Source organism: Actinia tenebrosa, unplaced genomic scaffold, assembly GCF_029948245.1.
Source record: "Actinia tenebrosa isolate PJP-AT-01 unplaced genomic scaffold, QUT_ActTen_1.0 PGA_scaffold3__52_contigs__length_22856419, whole genome shotgun sequence".
In the NCBI taxonomy this organism is placed as follows: Eukaryota; Metazoa; Cnidaria; class Anthozoa; order Actiniaria; family Actiniidae; genus Actinia; species Actinia tenebrosa.
In genome coordinates, this window is record NW_028292580.1 from 2,979,213 (window position 1) to 3,000,034 (window position 20,822).

General features: G+C 38.0%; 2 protein-coding genes across 3 annotated transcripts in view; one reads left to right on the forward strand and one right to left on the reverse strand.

Moving 5' to 3' along the window:
- Positions 1 to 1,079: 1,079 nt before the first annotated feature.
- LOC116295588 (uncharacterized) overlaps positions 1,080 to 20,822 on the reverse strand; it is a 31,764-nt gene continuing 12,021 nt past the window's right edge. The window contains exons 2-4 of one of the 2 annotated variants that reach the window (XM_089035413.1): positions 14,350 to 14,407; positions 2,552 to 2,692; positions 1,080 to 2,448 (exon numbers count right to left, since the gene is read on the reverse strand). In XM_089035413.1, coding sequence (XP_088891539.1) covers positions 1,121 to 2,398 — 1,278 coding nt within the window. In that variant the 5' untranslated portion in view covers positions 2,399 to 2,448; positions 2,552 to 2,692; positions 14,350 to 14,407 and the 3' untranslated portion in view covers positions 1,080 to 1,120. Of the gene's footprint in view, positions 2,449 to 2,551; positions 2,693 to 2,956; positions 3,044 to 14,349; positions 14,408 to 20,822 lie in introns of those variants that run through there. The other variant, XM_089035412.1, reaches the window with a different exon arrangement.
- Positions 8,523 to 9,596, forward strand: LOC116287919 (putative ATP-dependent DNA helicase Q1). Its single transcript, XM_031694629.2, has one exon. The coding sequence runs from the start codon at positions 8,523 to 8,525 to the stop codon at positions 9,594 to 9,596; it is 1,074 nt and encodes a 357-aa protein (XP_031550489.2).

Sequence of the window (20,822 nt, forward strand, 5' to 3'; positions counted from 1 at the left end):
GCCCTCTAAGTGCTAAAAGAAAAAGAAACCTTAAGTCTGGTGTTGTTCCTTCTGTTTTTGAATGGAGAGGTCCCATAAAACAAAGAAGAAAAATAATACGACATGTTGATAGGTACGTGGTCTTAGTGTACCCCTGCTATAGGAAGGGGGGGGGGGGGAACTAAATGCAAAAACAAGTTATCATGCGTTCATCGTTATAAAAACCAAAAGTAAAACTTTGTTTATTTTACAGTGGCACACAGACTGATGAAAGTGATGATTGGGAAACTTACCATCAAGCAATGTCCCCTTCAGAATCTTCTGCTGGCCCTTACACTGAAGACGTTGATGAGCCTGGGGAACTAGAAACACTGAGGGAAGCTTACAAAGATGCTCAGAAAGAAATAGAAGAGCTTAGAGCACAAGTTGAATTTCTTAAATTATATAAGTTTGGTACTGAGAGATTTTCAAATGATAATGATGACATTAAGTTTTATACAGGTTTTCTTTCGTATCAACATTTATGTAATTTCTTTAGGTTTATTGAACCTACAGCACAACACATGAGCTATGTTTATTCTATAAGCTCCCAGCAAAGCAGGCCTTCTGCAAGAAGCTTACTTTTGATTGATGAATTTTATACTCTATGCTGGGGGGGGTTTCCGATAAAGAAATCACTAGATGCAGTGGAGTGCTAGATCTATTAGAAAAAGATGATGTTGTCATGGCAGACAAAGGATTTGACATCGACGATTTGGTTGAAGCAAAGGGTGCAAAACACAACATTCCCCCATTTCTGCAAAGCCAGAGTCAGTTTTCTGTCAAAGATGTAAAAGAAACAAAAACCATTGCCAAATTAAGAATTCATGTTGAAAGAGCTATAAGGCGTATAAAAGAGTATCACATTTTTGATTCAGCTGTACCACTGAACATGTTGGGTACTGTCCCACAAATATATACTGTCATTTGTTTATTAACTAATTTTCAAGGCCCACTTATTAAAAATACAAAAAGTACAGCTAGTTCTCACTCAGTTGACAATTAACTTTAATGCATAACTTTTAATAAACCAAAACATTTGTGACATTAATGGTTTTACTTAGCCTGTGAAGAAATCAAGTATTTTACAAAATTGTTACTATTATCTTAAATAATAATTGAAATAAAAACTGTCAACCTTGTCTTTACTTTGTTCAAAAAAGTCTTGATCAAATAAAATCCTTTCACAATGATATACAGAGTCATTAATGTAGCTAAAAAAGTCACACCAATCTAATCCAGTCAAAGCCATTTGACACTGAACTTGGTGATAGTACTGGTGGTTTCTTTTGAGCATAAGTTGGCCATCAAGTCCTTTTTCTATGTAAAATACTGTGCTGAAGTCTCTAGTACCCTCCTTGGGAACTTTCACCTCAAGGAGTCCAAAGGGCAAAAGGCCTGCATCCTCAGCATCAAAGTCGTATACTTTGCGATCTGGTGAAGCGCCAAGCCAAGGGCAGAAAGGGTTGATAATTAATCCAGAAGGATATATATTCACTTTTCCTTCCTTTGCAACATTTGCATATATCTCTACTGCTTTTGGCTCCATATCGATTCCACGTTGCATATCAGGTGTAACCACTCTCTTCGTAGGGTTGAGTTGTTTCACTAGATTTTCGAAACCAGATTGCCTTTTAGCCACTAGCCCAAATTTGCTTGCAGTGATTCTCTTTTCGCGCAGAGAATACCATAACTGACTTGCTGACTGTGAAAGTGTCTTGTGTTCTATCTCAACAGCTTGGTCCAGTGTCACACTGATAGAGTTAAGGCCTGCAAGTTTCTGCTCAGGTAAACAGATGAGGTAGTTATTTGTAATCCTTTCTTGTGAATTCTCCAGTGGTAATGCTGGAAATTGTGAACTAAAATAGTCATTTATGACATATTCATTGGACAGTTTTTGCTGATAAGACAGTACTGACCCTTTAGGGACTTTCCCAAATTTACTTGCTACCATGGCAATAGATGGTAAAGTATTGTTATCATAGGCTATTGTTGCCATCAGTGGCTGTGGCTCAAGTCCACTTAGTTGTTCATTTGGCATTATAGGGTAAGCTTCTGCTGGCGAATAAAGGGTGCTCTTTATGAACTTCGAATAGTCTGCACCTTGCCTGGGCTTTTTGAGCATAAGATCTTGTACAGGCTTGTTGGCAATTTTTCTTTCTCTTGGCACACTCCACCTTTGGGGAATGCTGGTGCAGGTCAACTCATCTGGTATGGCCTTGTACCCAAGTGTCTTACAATGTGCCATGTAAAACAGTAATCCAACAACATGGTGACAGAACCCCCCAACACCAGCTACACACGAACAACGGCCCTTTATTGACTTGGATGCCAAATCTATGTCAGCTTCAAGAGTGTGTGGAGGTTCGCTTTTCTTCATCGATCGATAACATCTTGAATTCAGTTTAGCTTTCTCTTGCGAATAGCGCACTAGAATGAATATCACAAGATATGAATTAAATTAAAAGTTGTAAACATACACATGTCTTAGAAACATATAAAAATCATCATACAAAGTTTAAAAACATCTTACCTTTAATGTTATGCAAATAGCCTGGTTCGGCACAAAATTTGTAGGCCTTCGTGGTGCTTGAACAGCCGGACTCCTTTCGCGCATATTCCTCCACATCTCCAAATGTAAGCTCAGGAAGTCTCGATATATCAGTCAATTCATCTGGAATCATTAAATTCGAAGATAAATTAAATTCGAGAAGCATTTTAAGCACAAAAACAGTCTATAAATTGTTGCCGCCAGCAGTCGGCGAAGATATCACACCTCGAGTTTTAAAACGAAAATCAGGCCTCAAATGCTAGCAAATATGAGTTTTTATTAGTATAAGAGGATCTGTAGGTATATCTACATTCATTTCAAAAGAATCTTGACAATTGAAGAGAAATCTCGATGTTAAATCGGGGTTTGAATGAGTCATAAACATACCTGAGAATTCCGCCATTTGCACACGCGTCTTCTGCCCACGGCGACCAGAATAAAGACAAAAAACTCTCTTTTGCGGCCAATCTTTATGATAAAAATTATCGCCAACGATTAAAAAAACACTTCTTTCAACTTTATACGGAATATCGGGTCAAACCAGACAGAACAAAGGTTAAAAACAGTCAGTATAGTCTTGGTATCGCTAAGCTTCGCCACTCAAAGTCTTATTGTTGTCAAGGAATGCGTGGTTAGCTTGCCCACCACGGGCTTGTTGCTATGGGGCAAATTGACACGTGATCAATTGCTGCAAATGGCCTATTACAGTATCTGGAGACAAAATGATAAAAATGTTCTACATGTTTAATAATTCTGGTTCCTGTATTCACATCAAACATGTACATGCATCAATTGAGAAAGAGAGCTGCCCGGAATTCGTGACAGACATGTTTGGTGAAATGCTGGACAAAGAGGGAAATTCGGAGTCCAGCTTTCTGCCAAAATGTCTGTCATAGAGCTCTATTCCATTTGCTGCTTCTCCTGCCTTCTCTCCTTATGTCCTTGGAGGTGTAACTACCAAAGATAGTATACTAAACTTTAAGGCCAGTGAAGAAATAAATGTTTGCCCTTTTTGCCAGAATGGACTAGTCAGCACTGATGGCAGCAGTAAAGAGGTTACTCTTTATACCCAGTACAACCAACTGAAAGTGATTGGTAACATTTTGCTTTTACTTTAAAATAATTTCTAAATTGAAGCAGGTTGTTTTAATTAGAAACTAAATAGCTCTTATTAACCAAGTGTGAGGTCCGTACTTTCTTAATATGTTGACAACGCTTTTGTGAAAACTTATACGTTCTTATATCGTGAGGGACCGAAATGTATCTCACTATTTTAACGACTTCGTCGTTACAAGAATGTAAGTTTGCTGTAACGGATGTGAAGGTGCGGTAATACGAGCTACAAAAACGTGCAACTTCACGTGCGACATAGTTGCGTTGGAAGTTGCAGAGCGAACGTTGCTCGTATCACAACTCCACGATCAACAAGTTTTCTTTGTTTCAGAGAGTAAAACTTCAACTCAGTCTATGTACAGCTGCTTCCCACCAAGAAGCATATAGTTGCTGGTATTACCGCACTTAAGTATTATTGTCGGGCGAGCGACCAGCAATTGACGCGATATTTCAATTCACTGTACTGTTCAGGCATTGCCAAAACAAACATTCCCCACTCGCAGTTAACAGTAAGACTTGCTCTATTGCATTCTACTATTTGTATAACATTAGGAAAATACGAAAATACTATAAAACAAGGGAGTACAAGAGAGTTGCAGAGTGTATGATATTTGTGCGAGGCGTAGTGAGCCTGGCATGTGTGATTCAACAGGGTCATTAATGCATTTGAGAAGAACTACCAACCAACGTATGAAATATTTGATCCACGGATATCATAATTTTTTTAGGTTATTGAATTTCGATTTATAATTAAAATGCTGTACCGGATCATTTTTCAAACATAAGCTGAAACAGCCTGTAAGTAACGATAATGACTTTATTTTCTCGAAATTCATCAAAATGATTTTTTTACAGCGCATAAATCCTGCACCACCGTTATCGCTAAATTTGCATTCATTATCAATTGAAAATTAAGTCGTCACCACTCGCAAAACATAAAACGCTGGAACAAACTATTATTTTTCCTGACTTTTACATTCATTCTAATGTCAAAAATGTGTTTAAATGCGGTTAAATAAAATATTTAAGCAAAGTTAGACTTGAACTATTTTGCCTGTTATCGCAAGTATCTGTCATCAAGAGGCTATAGTTTCACGGCCATCTGATAAGCAAACTAAAAAAAAGTCTCACGCAATGAGATGAATGATGAACAGGTGGTATCTGGGGACGAGGCTGCATCGGGTGCTATCCAATTTTGCTAACGCCACATGCTATCCGATCTCATTTCGCTAACGCTAGCTTACGCAGTTTGTACGCTACACCAATGCTATTTGTTTTCCCACCCACCCTCCATTAAGGTAAGTAGTACAGGTAAGTATTCCACTGCCAAGTCAGTGTGACGGGGCTAGGTGGGAGGTGACAGGGTTGCCATAGTAACCGCTGACCTCCACCGAGTTATCGAGGCTCCTCCCACCCAAGCACCAACGCCAAGCTCATCTACGTGTGATGAGTTTCACAAAAGGGAAAAAAGGAGAAAAATAAGTATTCATACCCATTGGACGGCTTTATGAAATAGAAACAAACAAACCCTCACTAAAGAGCTTTTTTTCTCCCAAGTCCACACGGATTACTTAATTTTTTTTTACTTGAATCTACTGATCGAAGGTTGATAAAAATGGATTCGTTAAAACATTTTGTGCTTTTTATCTATCTTCTTCTCAGCAACCTCGTATTTTTACCAAAATGTCTCATGAGATGTGCAAATTAAGTACTGAAATAAAATATGACTTACCATTAATACTTGCTTTTTTTACTATATCCAGTGTTAGTACACTAAATATGATCTTATTTTCCATCTTAAACAGTCAGCCTTTAAATTCGCGTGTCAACAGGCGCTTCCTCATTATCTACCTCAAGGAGGGGGTTCATTAGCGGATATAAGCGTGTATAGACCTTATCAAACAGGAGGACGTCAGCGCGGAGGAAAGAGGAAAAATAGGTTGAGAAAAGTTCTTCGCCCAGCATTGTGGTAAAATGGATATTTCTCAATTACCTTCAGTTCAAGAATGTTTGTCCAAGTTTCAGAAATCACATGAAAAAATTCAAGCAGGTAAACCTTCAAGAGGTTCCTGTTTAGATCATCTTGCATAAATTCAGCAATTACACACCGAAGGACATCCTGTGAACATCAATGAATTGTTAGCAGAACAGCGGAGAAGTCAGAAACAAAAAAATGATTATTATAGGAAGTCAGATTTTGTATAACTATTGGTGGCTCATAAAGAATCTGGTCCCCTAGGGGGGAGGGGGCCCTGCATGATTTTCGGGGTTTTTTTGTACTTTTCCAATTCAAACCCAGTTTAAAACCCGTTTTATCCGGATTAAAACCAGTTCATTCAGGTCGTTTTGGCGCCCATAAAGCGAGCAACCTTCAACGGTTTCGCTACTTTGCACGCCAAAGCCCAAAAAGAAGTGACAAGCTCAAGAGGATCAGCAGCAGCAGCAGCGAAGAAAAAGATCGAAGATACAAAAGATGGCTGAGAACAACAACGAAATTGTACCAGAAACTCCAGTTGCTGAAGAAGAAGAAGAACAACAACAATCTGCCTCTGTGGTCTCTGAAGCTACGCAGGTACATACAAGCCATGAAAAGTTTTTGACAGACCTGCAACGCTTTATTGAAACGACCTACACAGTAGCTGCTGTTGGAAAAGACTATATAGATTTTCCTGTATCACACCGCTGTTCAAAATGCCTCAAATTTGCTGGGGGAATTCTTTACCGTACTTTTTGCTGTAAAAGAATGCTTCACTTTTATCCTTGCTTCTGGGAATGGAAAGAAAAATACAAAACCTGCGCCGCCTGTTTAAAAATCGTGGAGGAAGATAACATATATCCGATTTTTAAGATTCAACATGATGGTTTAAGAAAACATCTTTATGGTGAAGATAACTATTTTGCTGGATTTGTGCCTGACCACGATCAGTTCAAGAATGTTTGTCCAAGTTTCAGAAATCACATGAAAAAATTCAAGCAGGTTTACCTTCAAGAGGTTCCTGTTTAGATCATCTTGCATATATTCAGCGATTACGCGCCGAAGGACATCATGTGAACATTAATGAATTGTTAGCAGAACAGCAGAGAAGTCAGAAACAAAAAAATGATTATTATAGGAAGTCAGATTTTGTATAACTATTGGTGGCTCGTAAAGAATCTGGTCCCCTGCATGATTTCTGAGGGTTTTTTTGTACTTTTCCAATTCAAAACCAGTTTAAAACCTGTTTTATCCGGTTAAAAACCAGTTCATTCAGGTCGTTTTGGCGCCCATAAAGCGAGCAACCTTCAACGGTTTCGCTACTTTGCACGCCAAAGCCCAAAAAGAAGAGACAAGCTCAAGAGGATCAGCAGCAGCAGCAGCGAAGAAAAAGATCGAAGATACAAAAGATGGCTGAGAACAACAACAACAACGAAATTGTACCAGAAACTCCAGTTGCTGAAGAAGAACAACAACAATCTGCCTCTGTGGTCTCTGAAGCTACACAGGTAAGCACAAGCCATGAAAAGTTTTTGACAGACCTGCAACGCTTTATTGAAACGACCTACACAGTAGTTGCTGTTGGAAAAGACTATGTAGATTTTCCTGTATCACACCGCTGTTCAAAATGCCTCAAATTTGCTGGGGGAATTCTTTACCGTACTTTTTGCTGTGAAAGAATGCTTCACTTTTATCCTTGCTTCTGGGAATGGAAAGAAAAATACAAAACCTGCGCTGCCTGTTTAAAAATCGTGGAGGAAGAAGATAACACATATCCGATTTTTAAGATTCAACATGATGGTTTAAGAAAACATCTTTATGGTGAAGATAACTATTTTGCTGGATGTATTGTGCCTGACCACGATATCGAAAATTTTTATAGTCAGCACCCAGAGCTAAGAAGCGCAAGAGTAGCAGGGGATCTACAGAAGCAAGTACTGGTGGAGATGATGACAAAGAACGAGAAGAAACCACTCTGGAAGAGGTGTGGCCCTTCTTGAACAGCTGGTGAGTCACGTACCTCAACCTCTAGCCAGCGTAGCGGCTCTCGGGGGACTAGGGAGGAAAGGGGAAGGGGAGGAGGAAGAGGGAGAGCCTGCAATGATGACCCTACATTCCTCGTATTTTACGTTCATAATATGAACGTAAAATTCCCATTGGCTTAGAGCCTGTCAATCAAATTGGTTCTATTGTTTCACGAAAATTCTTAACATATCGATCATTCCTTCACTCAATCGTGACTTGAAAACAACGAGCACAACTATATTATCGTTGTAGTTTGTCAATTTTTTTGTTTATATTTTTGTAAATGACTTTCGAAAGTGTTATTTCGCAAGTTTGCGAGAAGCTGGGTCAGGTAGCACTAAAGGAAGAACAGAAGTTGGCGGTGGAGACGTTGCTCGAGCGTCAAGTTGTCAACTAAAGGCTAGCTTGAAAACTTCCCAGTTTATCTAGCCTTTAGGCACTACAACAAAAAAACCTATCTTTTATATCTTTTCTCTTGATGCTATGATTATTATAGACTACTACAAGTATCTGTAATCTACTGAAATGTGTAAATAAAGTTTGTTGTTGTTGTTTGTATAGATTTGTAAAAGTGGTGTGAGGATACGGTTGCAGCAGCTTTTATGTCCACTATATGCTGGCTAGTATTACAGTATTGAGATTATTGGGGGTTTTTTCGTGTTGGGAAAAGAATGGGAATATCAAGATTACACAATTGATAATTATTACTTCTGATTATTCATTTGAATGTGTCACTCATGTGAAGTTGATTTTCTCAGTCATGTCTGTATTTTATAATATAAAGGTACACCAGTATTGGCTCTCACTGGGACGGCAGATGACCAGACCATTAAAACAATCATGGATAACCTGGTGCTACGAAATGCCACCATCCTCAAGCTAAGTCCAAACAGAGAAAACCTGCGATTTTCTGTAAAGAAAGTTCTTAAACAGGATATGTTCTCTAGTCTGGAATGGCTTATCAAGTTGATAAAAGGAAGAGAAGGAATGGACAAGACAATTATATTCTGCAATCTGATGAATGACATTGCATGTGTGATAAATCACCTTATGCTCAAACTTGGAAAACCGGCATACTCTCCTGAAGGTTCCAGCTCCCCAAAAGATTGCATACTGGGAATTTATCATTCTAGTTCATGGCAGAAAAATAAGGATAGGGTAGTTGAGTCATTCAAAGGTCAAGGAAAGGTCAGAGTGGTGGTATCTCCTTCGGCACTTAGTATGGGGGTGAATTTCCCTGACGTCAGATTTGTCTTGAACTGGGGACCCCCAAGAAACATATTAGACTTTCATCAAGAAGCTGGCCGAGATACGTTGCCCAGCCATGTTTTTCTAGTTTACCATGGCCAACAAGTTAGTTTATGTGAAGAGCCAATAAGACAACTACTGAATGCTGAAGAAAGTGGCTGTTTGCGAGTTGCCGGATATTATAGTCTGGATGATAAGATAGAACCATTAAGCCCAGGCCATTTTTGTTGTTCTTATTGCACAAAACAATGCAAGTGCAAAGGAGATAAGTGTGACTACTTGCCATACAATGAATGTATAAATGATTTGCCACCACCACATTTGCTCTCAAGACCAGTAGCAGAGGAAGACAGAGATTGTCTTGAAGAAGCCCTTAAAGAATTGCAGTTGGGAATGGAAGTTGGTGGGTTAATTGACAAGGCTTCCTCTCATGGATTTTCTCAGCGATTAATTCAGGATATTTGTAAAAACTGTACAAAACTGAAAGCTCTTGTTGGAGTTAAGTACATGTTGGTTTATAACCATGAATACTTTTTGCAGCACAATTTGCTTAATGTTTCTTTCGTGTCTTTGGACGATCTAAAGCATCATAATGACTTCTTGCCTAACGATGTAAGCAGCAACGATGCCAGGATCCTGAATATTGTGAAATACTCAATCATTTGAGATACTGGCGTCCAGCTCCTCCTATCTTGAAGCGACTGCATGCCGATGGCAGGCACTCATATAACAATCCTGTCATTTACGATCACCATATAATCCAAGCCCTAACTAACCACTCTCTCGCTACTATCATAACAGTTTCCGAGGCTGCTGCCACCCGAATCAATTCTGTTGTAGTGAATCACTTTTTTGAAGATCACTATTGTTTCAGCGAGATCCAGATGGACAACGGTTTGCAACCTTCTACTGTCTACAAAGGCATGGGGGTCGTTATCACCAAAAACGTTAACAAACAGAAAGGGATAGTTAACGGACAGAGAGCAACTATACACATGAGAAGTTGTAATACTATACTTCTATACTATACTATACTATACAATCCCGCCTACACTCTTTCTCGTTTTCTCCAATTCTTTGCTACAGTTATGACAGGATAAATATACTAAGATACGAGTTTAAGGTAAAAATTGGAAGCAGGATCAGGGAAAGATGTGTGAAATTGTTCTTGTCTTCATTAGAAGTAAAAATGCTGGACTTACCATCGTTAATACAAAGAATTTTCGAAAGAGTATATACCGAGTCTTAGTGGCAAAGAAATTTCATTGAAGTACTTAGACGACAGAGAGATTGGACTGACCTTGCAAATGAAGATCTTGACTGTTTCATAGACATGATAGAAACGGCAAGAGATTCGACATGAGAAAACTTGAAAGTCATTCAACTGAAAGCGAATGTGCTGTCATTGACACCCCAAGATAGCACCGAGCCAAGCAAGCATGAGTTGACACGGACATGTCCAGGGCTTCAGTGCAAAAGAATACTATCTACAATCTTAGTCTCATGACTATTTTTGCACAGGTATGTGGCTTTAATATATATATTTGTTCCTTAAATACCAAAAATCTGGCTACATATCCCCTTTTCATTTTAAAGTCAGGTTGGCATAATGGTATGGAAGTCAATCAAAAGGGGTGGGGGCAATCCTCTTGGGCGACACTTTATTAACGTTGTTGATAGCTCATTGTAAAGCGTATTTTCTGCACCTTACTAAGTGTGACAACCGTTGAGTATCTAATGAGATATGAAAGTTATACTGGGTACTAGGGTTTACAAAAGACGTTGGACATAGCTGACAAAGTGCCCTGGTTAAACCACATAATAGAGGAAGACCTATTGGGTCAGCAGGCCTCAGATCCACCTACAACCATAGCGCACACTACACTTCAAACAGCAATCAAGTATGTCCAACATCTGGAATCCCAGAAAGATATCATGTGCCAGTTAATTCTTCTTAACATTCTAATTTAAAGCTTACCATTTTTAGTGTTATAGCATAGCATACAATTCTTTCAATTACATAAATCATTTTAGCTAGATAATTAAAATGCAACTTTAAAACAAACTCACAGTCTATTCTTTTTAGTTTGTCAATAGACGGTTTTCAAAACAGAAGTTTTAAAAAAGTTTTTTTCCAAAAGTAGGCAGTCACCTTTAAACATAATCATAAGAATGTTCTTGCTTTATTCTAGGAATGAAAGCAGCAAACCCTGATATGCACTTTAACATACTATCTGTTTTCACTTATCAAGTACTGAAGTCTGTTGGCATCCAAAATAAAATATATGTATTTCACCAGAACTTATTTTTTACCTTCAAGGAAATTTTAATCTCATAGCCCCGTGGGCTGCCTGTTCAGGGAGGAAAAGTACCTCTTCCCTCAAACGGTCGTTTTGTTTGAAGAAACCGCCTCCAAAGTTTTGGAGGTAAAAACTGGTTCTCAAACATCTCAAACTGGTTTTTCTGGATATTACGTCAATAGAGCATGACTTTTTGTTATCAATGTCGGCTCATGTTGAGCCTGCATCGTTCAAATCGCATTGGAAATTTGGCAATTCTCTTCTGTTTGGATTTATTTAAGTGGGTCATTTAAATGGAAACTTTGAGAAATTTGTCTTTATTTAGATCACTGAGACCGAAGTACGACTGCTTTATTGTTTATTTGCTAGTTCTTATAATTTTTAGATCTTAGAATCCAAAAATCTCTCTTGTCTTTGGTCAGTGCCGGTTGAAGTTCTGTGCACGTAAGAATTGATTCAGTCTGGAAATGAGTCATGCGTTTCCAGGGTAACCGTCACGCATGAGGGCAGAGACGATAGACGATGTTTTATCTTCAAAGATAGGCATGGCTAGATACTGTGACCCAGGTAGAAAACGGATAGAGTAGAAAATATCATATTCGACTATGAAGTGAAACCATGTTGACCTGCAGAGTAACAGATAACTCTAGCCTGATGATACGAAAAGTCACACACCCTTATTTCTTCAACTGAACTGCTACAGTATAAATATACAATGCAATTCATGTTTAGATTTTGAAAAATGTTAAGCGACGAAGCCATCTACATTGAAAAAATTTTTGTGAACTACCTGTAGTTATTTCATTGTTTCTGTTGTTTATGACTTACTTGGAAACGACCAGGAAGAATTTTGCGCGGCACGGCCTGGACTCGCATATTCATCCAAAAATACATGAGATATCAATAAGAATAATGCTAAAAAATCTATGAGTTAAAGAGTGTAGGTACATGTAGTGCTCAGAGTTACTGTATGTGAAATTTATAAGTTTTTGAAGCTAATTTTGACACTTGATTCTGAGCGTGATAACCTGGTATGAGGTTTTCCCTGGGTTGCGTTTTACTTCTCGCTTCTTCTCTTTTTCTTAAAATATCTCAAAAAAATTTAATTCCTGAAGTCTGAAGTATTTAACATCCTCTAACCACAAATATGAGGCCTTTTAAAGGCGTAAAAAAACGGCAAATCGGTCATAACAACATGAGATTGTTGCACGAATTAAGTAAATTTAAATCGGAAATTTCCAAAGTCAAATTTGATATTGACTGTTGTACCTTTTGTAGAGGATAATTCTATTTTAATTTTATTTTACATATATACATATATTTATTTCATTGTTTACATCCATATTTTTATATTAGCATCATGTAATTTTAATTTTTAGTTTAGGTTATTTATAACTTGGAGATATTAGCATGTACTTGCTATCTTGTAATTCAAGTATAAATAAAGTTATTGTATTGTATTGTATTGTATAAATACTAGTGAAATCTAGAGAGAATGAGGAAGCATCTAAACCCAATTTACTACTATGACGTCACAGCCCAGTCCCCTAGGTTATCAATTCACGCGGCCGGAGGTCAAAGAAATGCCGATTTTTGTACTTTTGACCGCTCGAAAAAAATAGAAAAAAGCGTCAGAATCAAAAAATTCTTTCGACACGTTTCATAGAATAGCTTATATTTTGATATAAAAAAGTAAAATAATAAGGGTCATAGGCATAGTCCAGCACTTCCAAAGCCTGCCCACATAGCACGTGCTCCCAACCATCGCTGTCAAAGAATGAGACCAGAAACCCCAAGCATCTCAACTTTGCCTTGCTCCCGGAATGCATCCCTCCTAATTTCCTAAAGTCTGACCTCAGAGTGAACAACCGTCGCCACTTTATATTTTCATTGCCAGAACAGCTACTGACACTTAACAGGGCATGCACCTGGTATATTGATGGTACATTTAAACTGATCTGTGAACCTTTCAAGCAGCTACTGTCTATAAATGCCTTTGTTTGCTCTGGGTGTCAAGCAAGTTCCCCTTGTCTTCGTGGTTATGTCTGGAAGAACAAGAAATGGCTACCAGGAGATAATTCATTTTATACTTTTTCTCCTGAGCTGGCAGCTAGGGACTAAAATGTAATTACCCAATGATTTTCCCTTTAGGTTCTGAGAAGATTGTACACCTTTTACCATACCAGCCACAAGTGTCTAAAGTAGTGCTCGACTTCGGGCAAGCCCTTTGGGGAGGTGTGAGGGCAGTTCTTGGAGATAGTGTTGGCAGAATAGGTAGTGTATTCCACTGGAGTCAGGCAGTTTGGCGTAAAGTAAGTATGCAATAAACACTAAATAATGACTTTACACACCTGACTAAAATTATGTCAAGATAAAAAAAGACACAAGTCAACAATAAATAATTTCCTATATAAAATGACTTTTTGTTTTGAGAATGATTGACCATTTTCCCTTTTTTTCCAACAGGTGCAAGAGCTTTACCTGAGTATAGCTTACCAAGAAGATCAAGGTACACATGCCTTCATCAGGAACCTGTTGGCCCTGCCATTCATACCACATGAAGAAATTAGGTTTTTCTTGTACCTTGTACAGCAAGCCACAACCAGGGCTCTGTGCAATCTTACTCGATATATCTGTCACCAGTGGATAGACAGTACCACCTTCCCCCAAAAAGAATGGAGCATCTACGGTCAGGCCATACAGACAAACAACGATGTCAAAGGTTGGCACAATGGCCTGAACTGTAGAGCACAAGGAAAAGTACTTTTTCCTTTCTATATGTAAGTAGAATTTTTTAAAGAAAGAATCCTTCAAATGCGCCTGGTTACTGAGCAAAAATTGAAAAGAATCCAAAGGAAACTTCGTGACCCACAGGGAAAACTCATTGGCCAGTGGGAAGAGTACTCTGGACAAAGTAAAAATGTTTTTCAGTTGCTGAAGGCGTGTGCTCACATGTATGGTCGAGGACATAAGATTGCATTATCTCCCTAGCACATTTTCTTGTAAATAGTTAGATTTTTTACAAACACATTTTTTCATTTTATGAACAGTTGTATTAATTGTGAACATATAATTTCTGTAAATTAAAAAAAGATATTAATATTAAAATTTATTCTTACCTATAAGAAATGAACTGCATCAAATCCAGTTGTGTCGTCTTGGGCTACCTGTGGTCTCCTTTGCAACAAAACAAAATGGCGTTGATACTGTCAAATCAGTTTTCCTAAATGCAGGAATCGCTCATCCATGGCCTTTGCTATAACTATATAAGAAAGGTGGTATCCTTTGTTTAACCTCACTATCCTTAGCTATCATAAGCTATCCCTGAGTATCCTTAGCTGTCCCCGAGTATCCTTAGCTATCCCTGAGTATCATTAGGTATCCCTGAGTATCCTTTAGGTTTCATTAAGTATCCTTAGCTGTCCCTGAGTATCCTTAGCTATCCCTGAGTATCCTTAGGTATCCCTGAGTATCGTTAGCTATCCCTGGCTATCATTAGGTATCCCTGAGTATCCTTAGGTATCCCCGAGTATCCTTAGGTATCCCTGAGTGTCCCATAGCTTTCCCTTTGCATCCTTTATAGGTATCCCTGAAGACACAATTTCTGGTTTGAGATGTAATTTATGACAGTCACGCAACCAGTATATTTGAAAAGCGAAAGATCTGTTTATTTAACATTTTGATATGAAATCATTAACTATACACCCTAACAGTAGTCTAATCCAATCTAGCAACATCTGATTCTGGTGTGTGGAGCTTTATATAACACCACGCATTATATAACCCATTTGTGCAAATCTTTTTTGTTGATTTAGGAACTGCAATTACTTCCTTTTAATAACCAATCAGTGTATTTATACAATATTTTATCAAATAATATTAGTACAGAAATACTACTGATCACCAATAATGGGAAAAACTATTAGGCAATTTAGATTCTGTCAATCCTTTTTCTTGACAATATTGGCTTCAGGAATCACCTACGAATGGTTGCACATTTTAAGTTGACAGAGCCCACCCATATAATGCTAACCGATAACCATTGAATGAATATGTGTTGCTTATTTTCTTTTCTGGTTTGGTTTATTACAGCAGAGGCAGCTAAACAGGAGGAAACCATAATGGGGACATCAGAGGAAGATACTGCCAAGAAAGAAGGTAATTTACATGGTTTGTACAACCTTGAAAAGTCCTTGAATTCGATTTTTCTGGACCAGGTTGCAGGTACTTTTCCTGAATTATTGTGATTATATCATATTTCACTATAAATTATTATAGCTCACCAATTTCAAATAAGTGCTAAAAAACTAATCGTGAAAAGCATTCAATACAATATGCAATACAATGTTAGATATTTTTGCTCTTCAATCACTTCAAAACCACGAGTTTAAATATTACAAAACTATTAGGCAATTTAGATTCTGTCAATCCTTTTCTTGACAATATTGATTGGTTTCAGGAATCCCCTACGAATGGATGCACATTTTAAGTTCACAGAGCCCACCCATATTATGCCAACCGATAACCATTGAATGAATATGTGTTGCTTATTTTCTTTTCTGGTTTGGTTTATTACAGCAGAGGCAGCTAAACAGGAGGAAACCATAATGGGGACATCAGAGGAAGATACTGCCAAGAAAGAAGGTAATTTACATGGTTCGTACAATCTTGAAAAGTCCTTGAATTCGATTTTTCTGGACCAGGTTGCGGGTACTTTTCCTGAATTATTGTGATTATATCATATTTCACTATAAATTATATAGCTCACCAATTTCAATTAAGTGCTATACAACAAATCATGAAAAGCATTCAATACAATTTTTACTTTTCTTAGAAAAGCCTTGAATGTAAGGAAAACATCCTTATAAAAATAAGGATGTGGATTTTCCAAATTACACAATTATTTTAATTTTTAGAAATTATTAGGTAACACGACAAATTCAGTTTTTTTTAGTGTTTTTGTTTTTAGTTTGTTTGTTAGTGTTTTTGAAGTTGACTCTGATCATAGTTGATTATGTTTTGACGCATAATCAAAAAGTAATCTGATATGGCATCGGTAACATCGTTTGTATGTTGCAGATAAAAATAACCCATGTTTTCCTTGAAAATCAAAAAATTGCCCTTGTCAAGCCCTTAATTTTTTTCTCAATAAAGTTGTATGAACCATGTATAATATGTTTGTGTTTATGTTTCTATCACTTCTTCATTTAACACATAGAATAGGCCTTTTGCACTAACAGGTCTTTTCATTTCTGGTGTTCATTTTGAAACAACTGCTGGTTTTAAGGGGGTTACATTTAGTGCAAAAGGCCTATTATAGAATTATGCAGATGACAGAAATGGATAAATGTTAAATTCTCATTATAAATTGGGTGTTATATTGTTTGGTCTTATGCAGGAAAGTTAAGCTTATCAAGAAAGGCAAAACGAAAAAGTAAGTGTCATTTTTATTTACAATCCAACCATGAACTGCTTTCATTTACTATGAAAACCACCAAAGTGTGGTTACGTCGGAAGAAAACATGCAATGTCTCGGTACACAAACATGCAATGTCTCGGCACACAAACATCTGTGACTCCGCCCACAAACTCAAAAAAATGCTCTGAAGTTAAAAGTGTAATGGACCCTCTGTATCCACTGAGATAAAAAAGATAGCATAAAAATATAATAGAGAATAATTTTACTCCTCAGTGAAAATAATTTTAGAATTATACAAAAGCTATCTAAACTTTCTCTAACTAGTAAAGTGAAGGCCATTTCTGAACTGGAACAGTAGAGTTTTTCTAGTGTATTGCTAGTATGAGACAAAATTGTTTGTAATTGTGTGTGGATAAAGCTTAATATTTATTTTCATGGAAACATTAGATGTTTCATCAAAGAATCTATAATTGCTGGATGTCATTTTTAATTTATTTTTTTATTTTCTCTTAAGGAACAGAAGTTGATGTTTTAAAAGATTCTCTGATAACAAAGATACCAGATAAAAGAATCCGCAAGAATAAAAAAAGATAATTTCCTTCTGCATCCATGACCATGGTCAACCATGTTTGAAAGCAAAATCAATACCATGGTAGCTAGACCATGGTCAACCATGTTTAAAAGCAAAATCAATACCATGGTGTACCACGGTCAACCATGTTTGAAGGCAGTATTAATACCATGGTTTACCATGGTCAACCATGTTTGGAAGCAGCACCAAAACAAAAATTAATGAAAAAGACTAATCACACATGTTTGCAAACAGCACCCGTACAGCATGGTCCAGAAAAACCTACATAAATATACAATATAAGATGGAAATCATGCAGGGCAGTAATATAATTCACTCGTTAATAGTAGGAACAAAATAAATAAAACAATTATTGCCTTTTCAAACAAATATTTGCACTTTTTTAATACAACAGAAAATAACTTGTATACAATAAGAACATGCGTAGTAAGTAAATTACGAGCCTTTGATGAAACGACTGAAGAAGAGTGCCATACAAGCCTTTCACAACTTCAAGTCGCGTAAAAAATGAGCCAGCTCAACTAGAAACTGTGGACAGCTGTTTCGGCCTGTATTGGGCCTCGTCAGCACAGTGTATCTAGTGAGCTGGCAATCCCACGAAAAAGTAGTACTAGATAGATATGGCAGTGCGCCATGTGGGATGGGCTCGGATATCAAATAAGAACATGCGTAATAAGTAAACTACGAGCCTTAAATGAAACGACTGAAGAAGAGTGCCATACAAGCCTTTCACAACTTCAAGTCGCTTAACAAATGAGCCAGCTCAACTAGAAACTGTGGACAGCTGTTTCGGCCTGTATTGGGCCTCGTCAGCACAGTGTATCTAGTGAGCTGGCAATCCCACGAAAAAGTAGTACTAGATAGATATGGCAGTGCGCCGTGTGGGATGGGCTCGAATATCAAAAAAGAACATGCATAATAAGTATTACTGTAAAAGACACTGGTTTTGAACCGGCTAGTAGAAGCACATTGTGCAGAATTCTCAGCGTTTGTTCCGCGTCAGTGAGAAATCGCTTCAAGGATTAGACTATTTCTCAGCCACTGGAGCCACAGCCTTCGACGACCTTGAGAATGTAGTAGACAAGCTTGGTGATGAATATGGCCTAGGGCTCAAGTGGGCAAAAGAGATCACTGAGAAGCTGAAAAAGGCAAAACGCTATTTGAAGGGAGATTTTAAGGTAACGTGGTAAAACATACCAAATACAGTTTGCTCATGAAACATAGACAGCATCGCTGTTTAGAGATGTCTTGGACGGGAGGCTGAACGATCATCGAAGGAGTTCAATGTCAAAGCAGCTCAATTTGGAGGAGAAAACAAAAGAATCTCCATCTCATGAGAATAAGAAAGCTATTGTTTTGTCCTCCAAAGAATTGAGCTGCATTCCGATGTGCTGCAAGGGGTCTAAGATATAGGAAACCTTAGATATGAATGCCGTCATACAGATATTCAATAATATCAATACGTTTTTCTCTATGACAGGTACACGTGTCCACGACCTCAACGGTTGCAGATCACTGTAGAGCGTATGCTCTAAGTGATCCATCTGATGCAGACTACCAAAAAACATGTGATCATGAACATACAACCAAGTGTGACAGGTGTGGCATTTTCCGTTGTGCTATACGTGAGATACGTTCTGTCCTCAAGGATGTGAAGTGCTCTATAGAAGAAAGAGAGGAAATGGAATATATCATCAGTCAATCAGTTAAGGACATAGAAAGCTGGAAAGCCCATCTTCTCAGATCTATTAACCAAGACTCGGCTAGACATGAAGTCTTAGAAAGCATGGATAAGAATTCCGTCCTTTTGGTTTCTGATTGGGCCATGAAGTACTTGCCAAGAAAATACAGGGAGAGCCAGAGAGACTGGTTTCGAAAGCAAGGCATTCCCTGGCACATCACTGTTGCCATCAGGAAATGTAGTAACAATAACATTCAAATGTTAACCTTTGTGCATATTTTGCTAAGAATTGCTAAGAATCATGGAATCAAGCTTGCCCGTCTCGATTTCTCCGACCCTCAAGGCGGAAAAGGGTCTTGCGACCGGAAGGCTGAGTCGATAAAGAGTCACATGAAAAGGTATTTGTACTCTGGCCATGATGTAGAAACTCCAGATCAAATGAAACGTGCTATGGAGTCGTCTGGTGGTATTCCAGGTGTACGGGTAGCTGTATGTTTCCCACTGGCAACTGATCATGTAACGCCTTGTAAACTAGATGGTGTTAGCTACATTAACAACATTGATTACAGTGACGAAGGAATAACCACGGGGAAGGCTTATAAAATTGGCGCAGGTAAAGTCATGAGCTGGAGTGACCTCAGTCTGCCCACCACCTTACCCCACCTGCAAAAGAAACAAAATGAAAATCCAGAAATTTCTTTTGTCTCTGTAAAACCTCGAAAAAGGTCCTCAGAAGGTCCAGTGAAGATGAAGATCAGAACATTGAACATGATATCTGTGATACTGACGGAAATAATGGTAATGAAAAGTTGTTCTTTTGCTCAGAGGAGGGCTGCATAAAATCATTTCAACGATACTCCTCTTTTGAAAAACACCTGGAATGTCAACGCCACAAGTATTCTCTTGAGAACATGACCCTATATGACAAGTTTATGGCGCTCTACTCAGCAAAGCTAGAGGAAGGGACAAGCAATATTATAACTATGGATCAAGATTTTCCGCATGAGCTATCTGCGAACACTTCTGCCGGGTCTGTGCTTACAATGGGCTGGGCTTTGAAGACTACGGCTAAGAAAAAATGGTTCAATGAAGCACAGAGGAAATACCTGACTGATGTGTTCATAAATGGAGAAGTCACAGGTCATAAGGCGAATCCAGAAGAAGTCTCCAAGGCAATGCGGAAGGCAAAAAACCCCGACGGTAGTCGAATGTTTCATAAAGATCTTCTTCTCACGCCTCAGCAAATTTCAGGTTTCTTTTCACGGCAAGCTAAAAAGAAAGTTATCTGCTCTAATGAAATAGCTCACAACGATGACAACACTGAAGAAGATGAAGATGATGAAGATGAATTAGAAAACATGAAGATATCCAGGAGTTAACCGATGGAGTATTTAGTGCAATAGGTCTCAAGCATCCCATTGTACATGAAGCTTTCAATATTTGTAAATTGTCTACAAATTCCAAGCTTACTGAACTTTCAATTAATATGCTCAAATAGATGTGCACCGCCTTGGAACTAGATATGTCTCACCTCAAAGTCAGACGCAAGAAGCCATATCTAGATCTTATTAAAGAAGTAGTGGATAGGTGCAGTTGTTCCATAAAATCAGACATAAAGAATCCTGGTGGACCATAATGCATTGCTTTGTTTACATTCCAAATAAACGTTGAATTATTAGAAAAAAATAACACAAATATATTTTTGAAAACGTAAACGGCCAATGTGAGAATAAAGTACTTGGCAAAGAAAATGGTTTTGTTGAACGAATGCATCTTCATCATGGTTGTTTTAGCCACTAGAGTATCTCAACCATTCATACTGTATCTGACATTGACCGTTGACGTTTTGACGAATATATTTGTGAAAGTTGTCTAATGACACTAACGTTTTCCTTCGAAT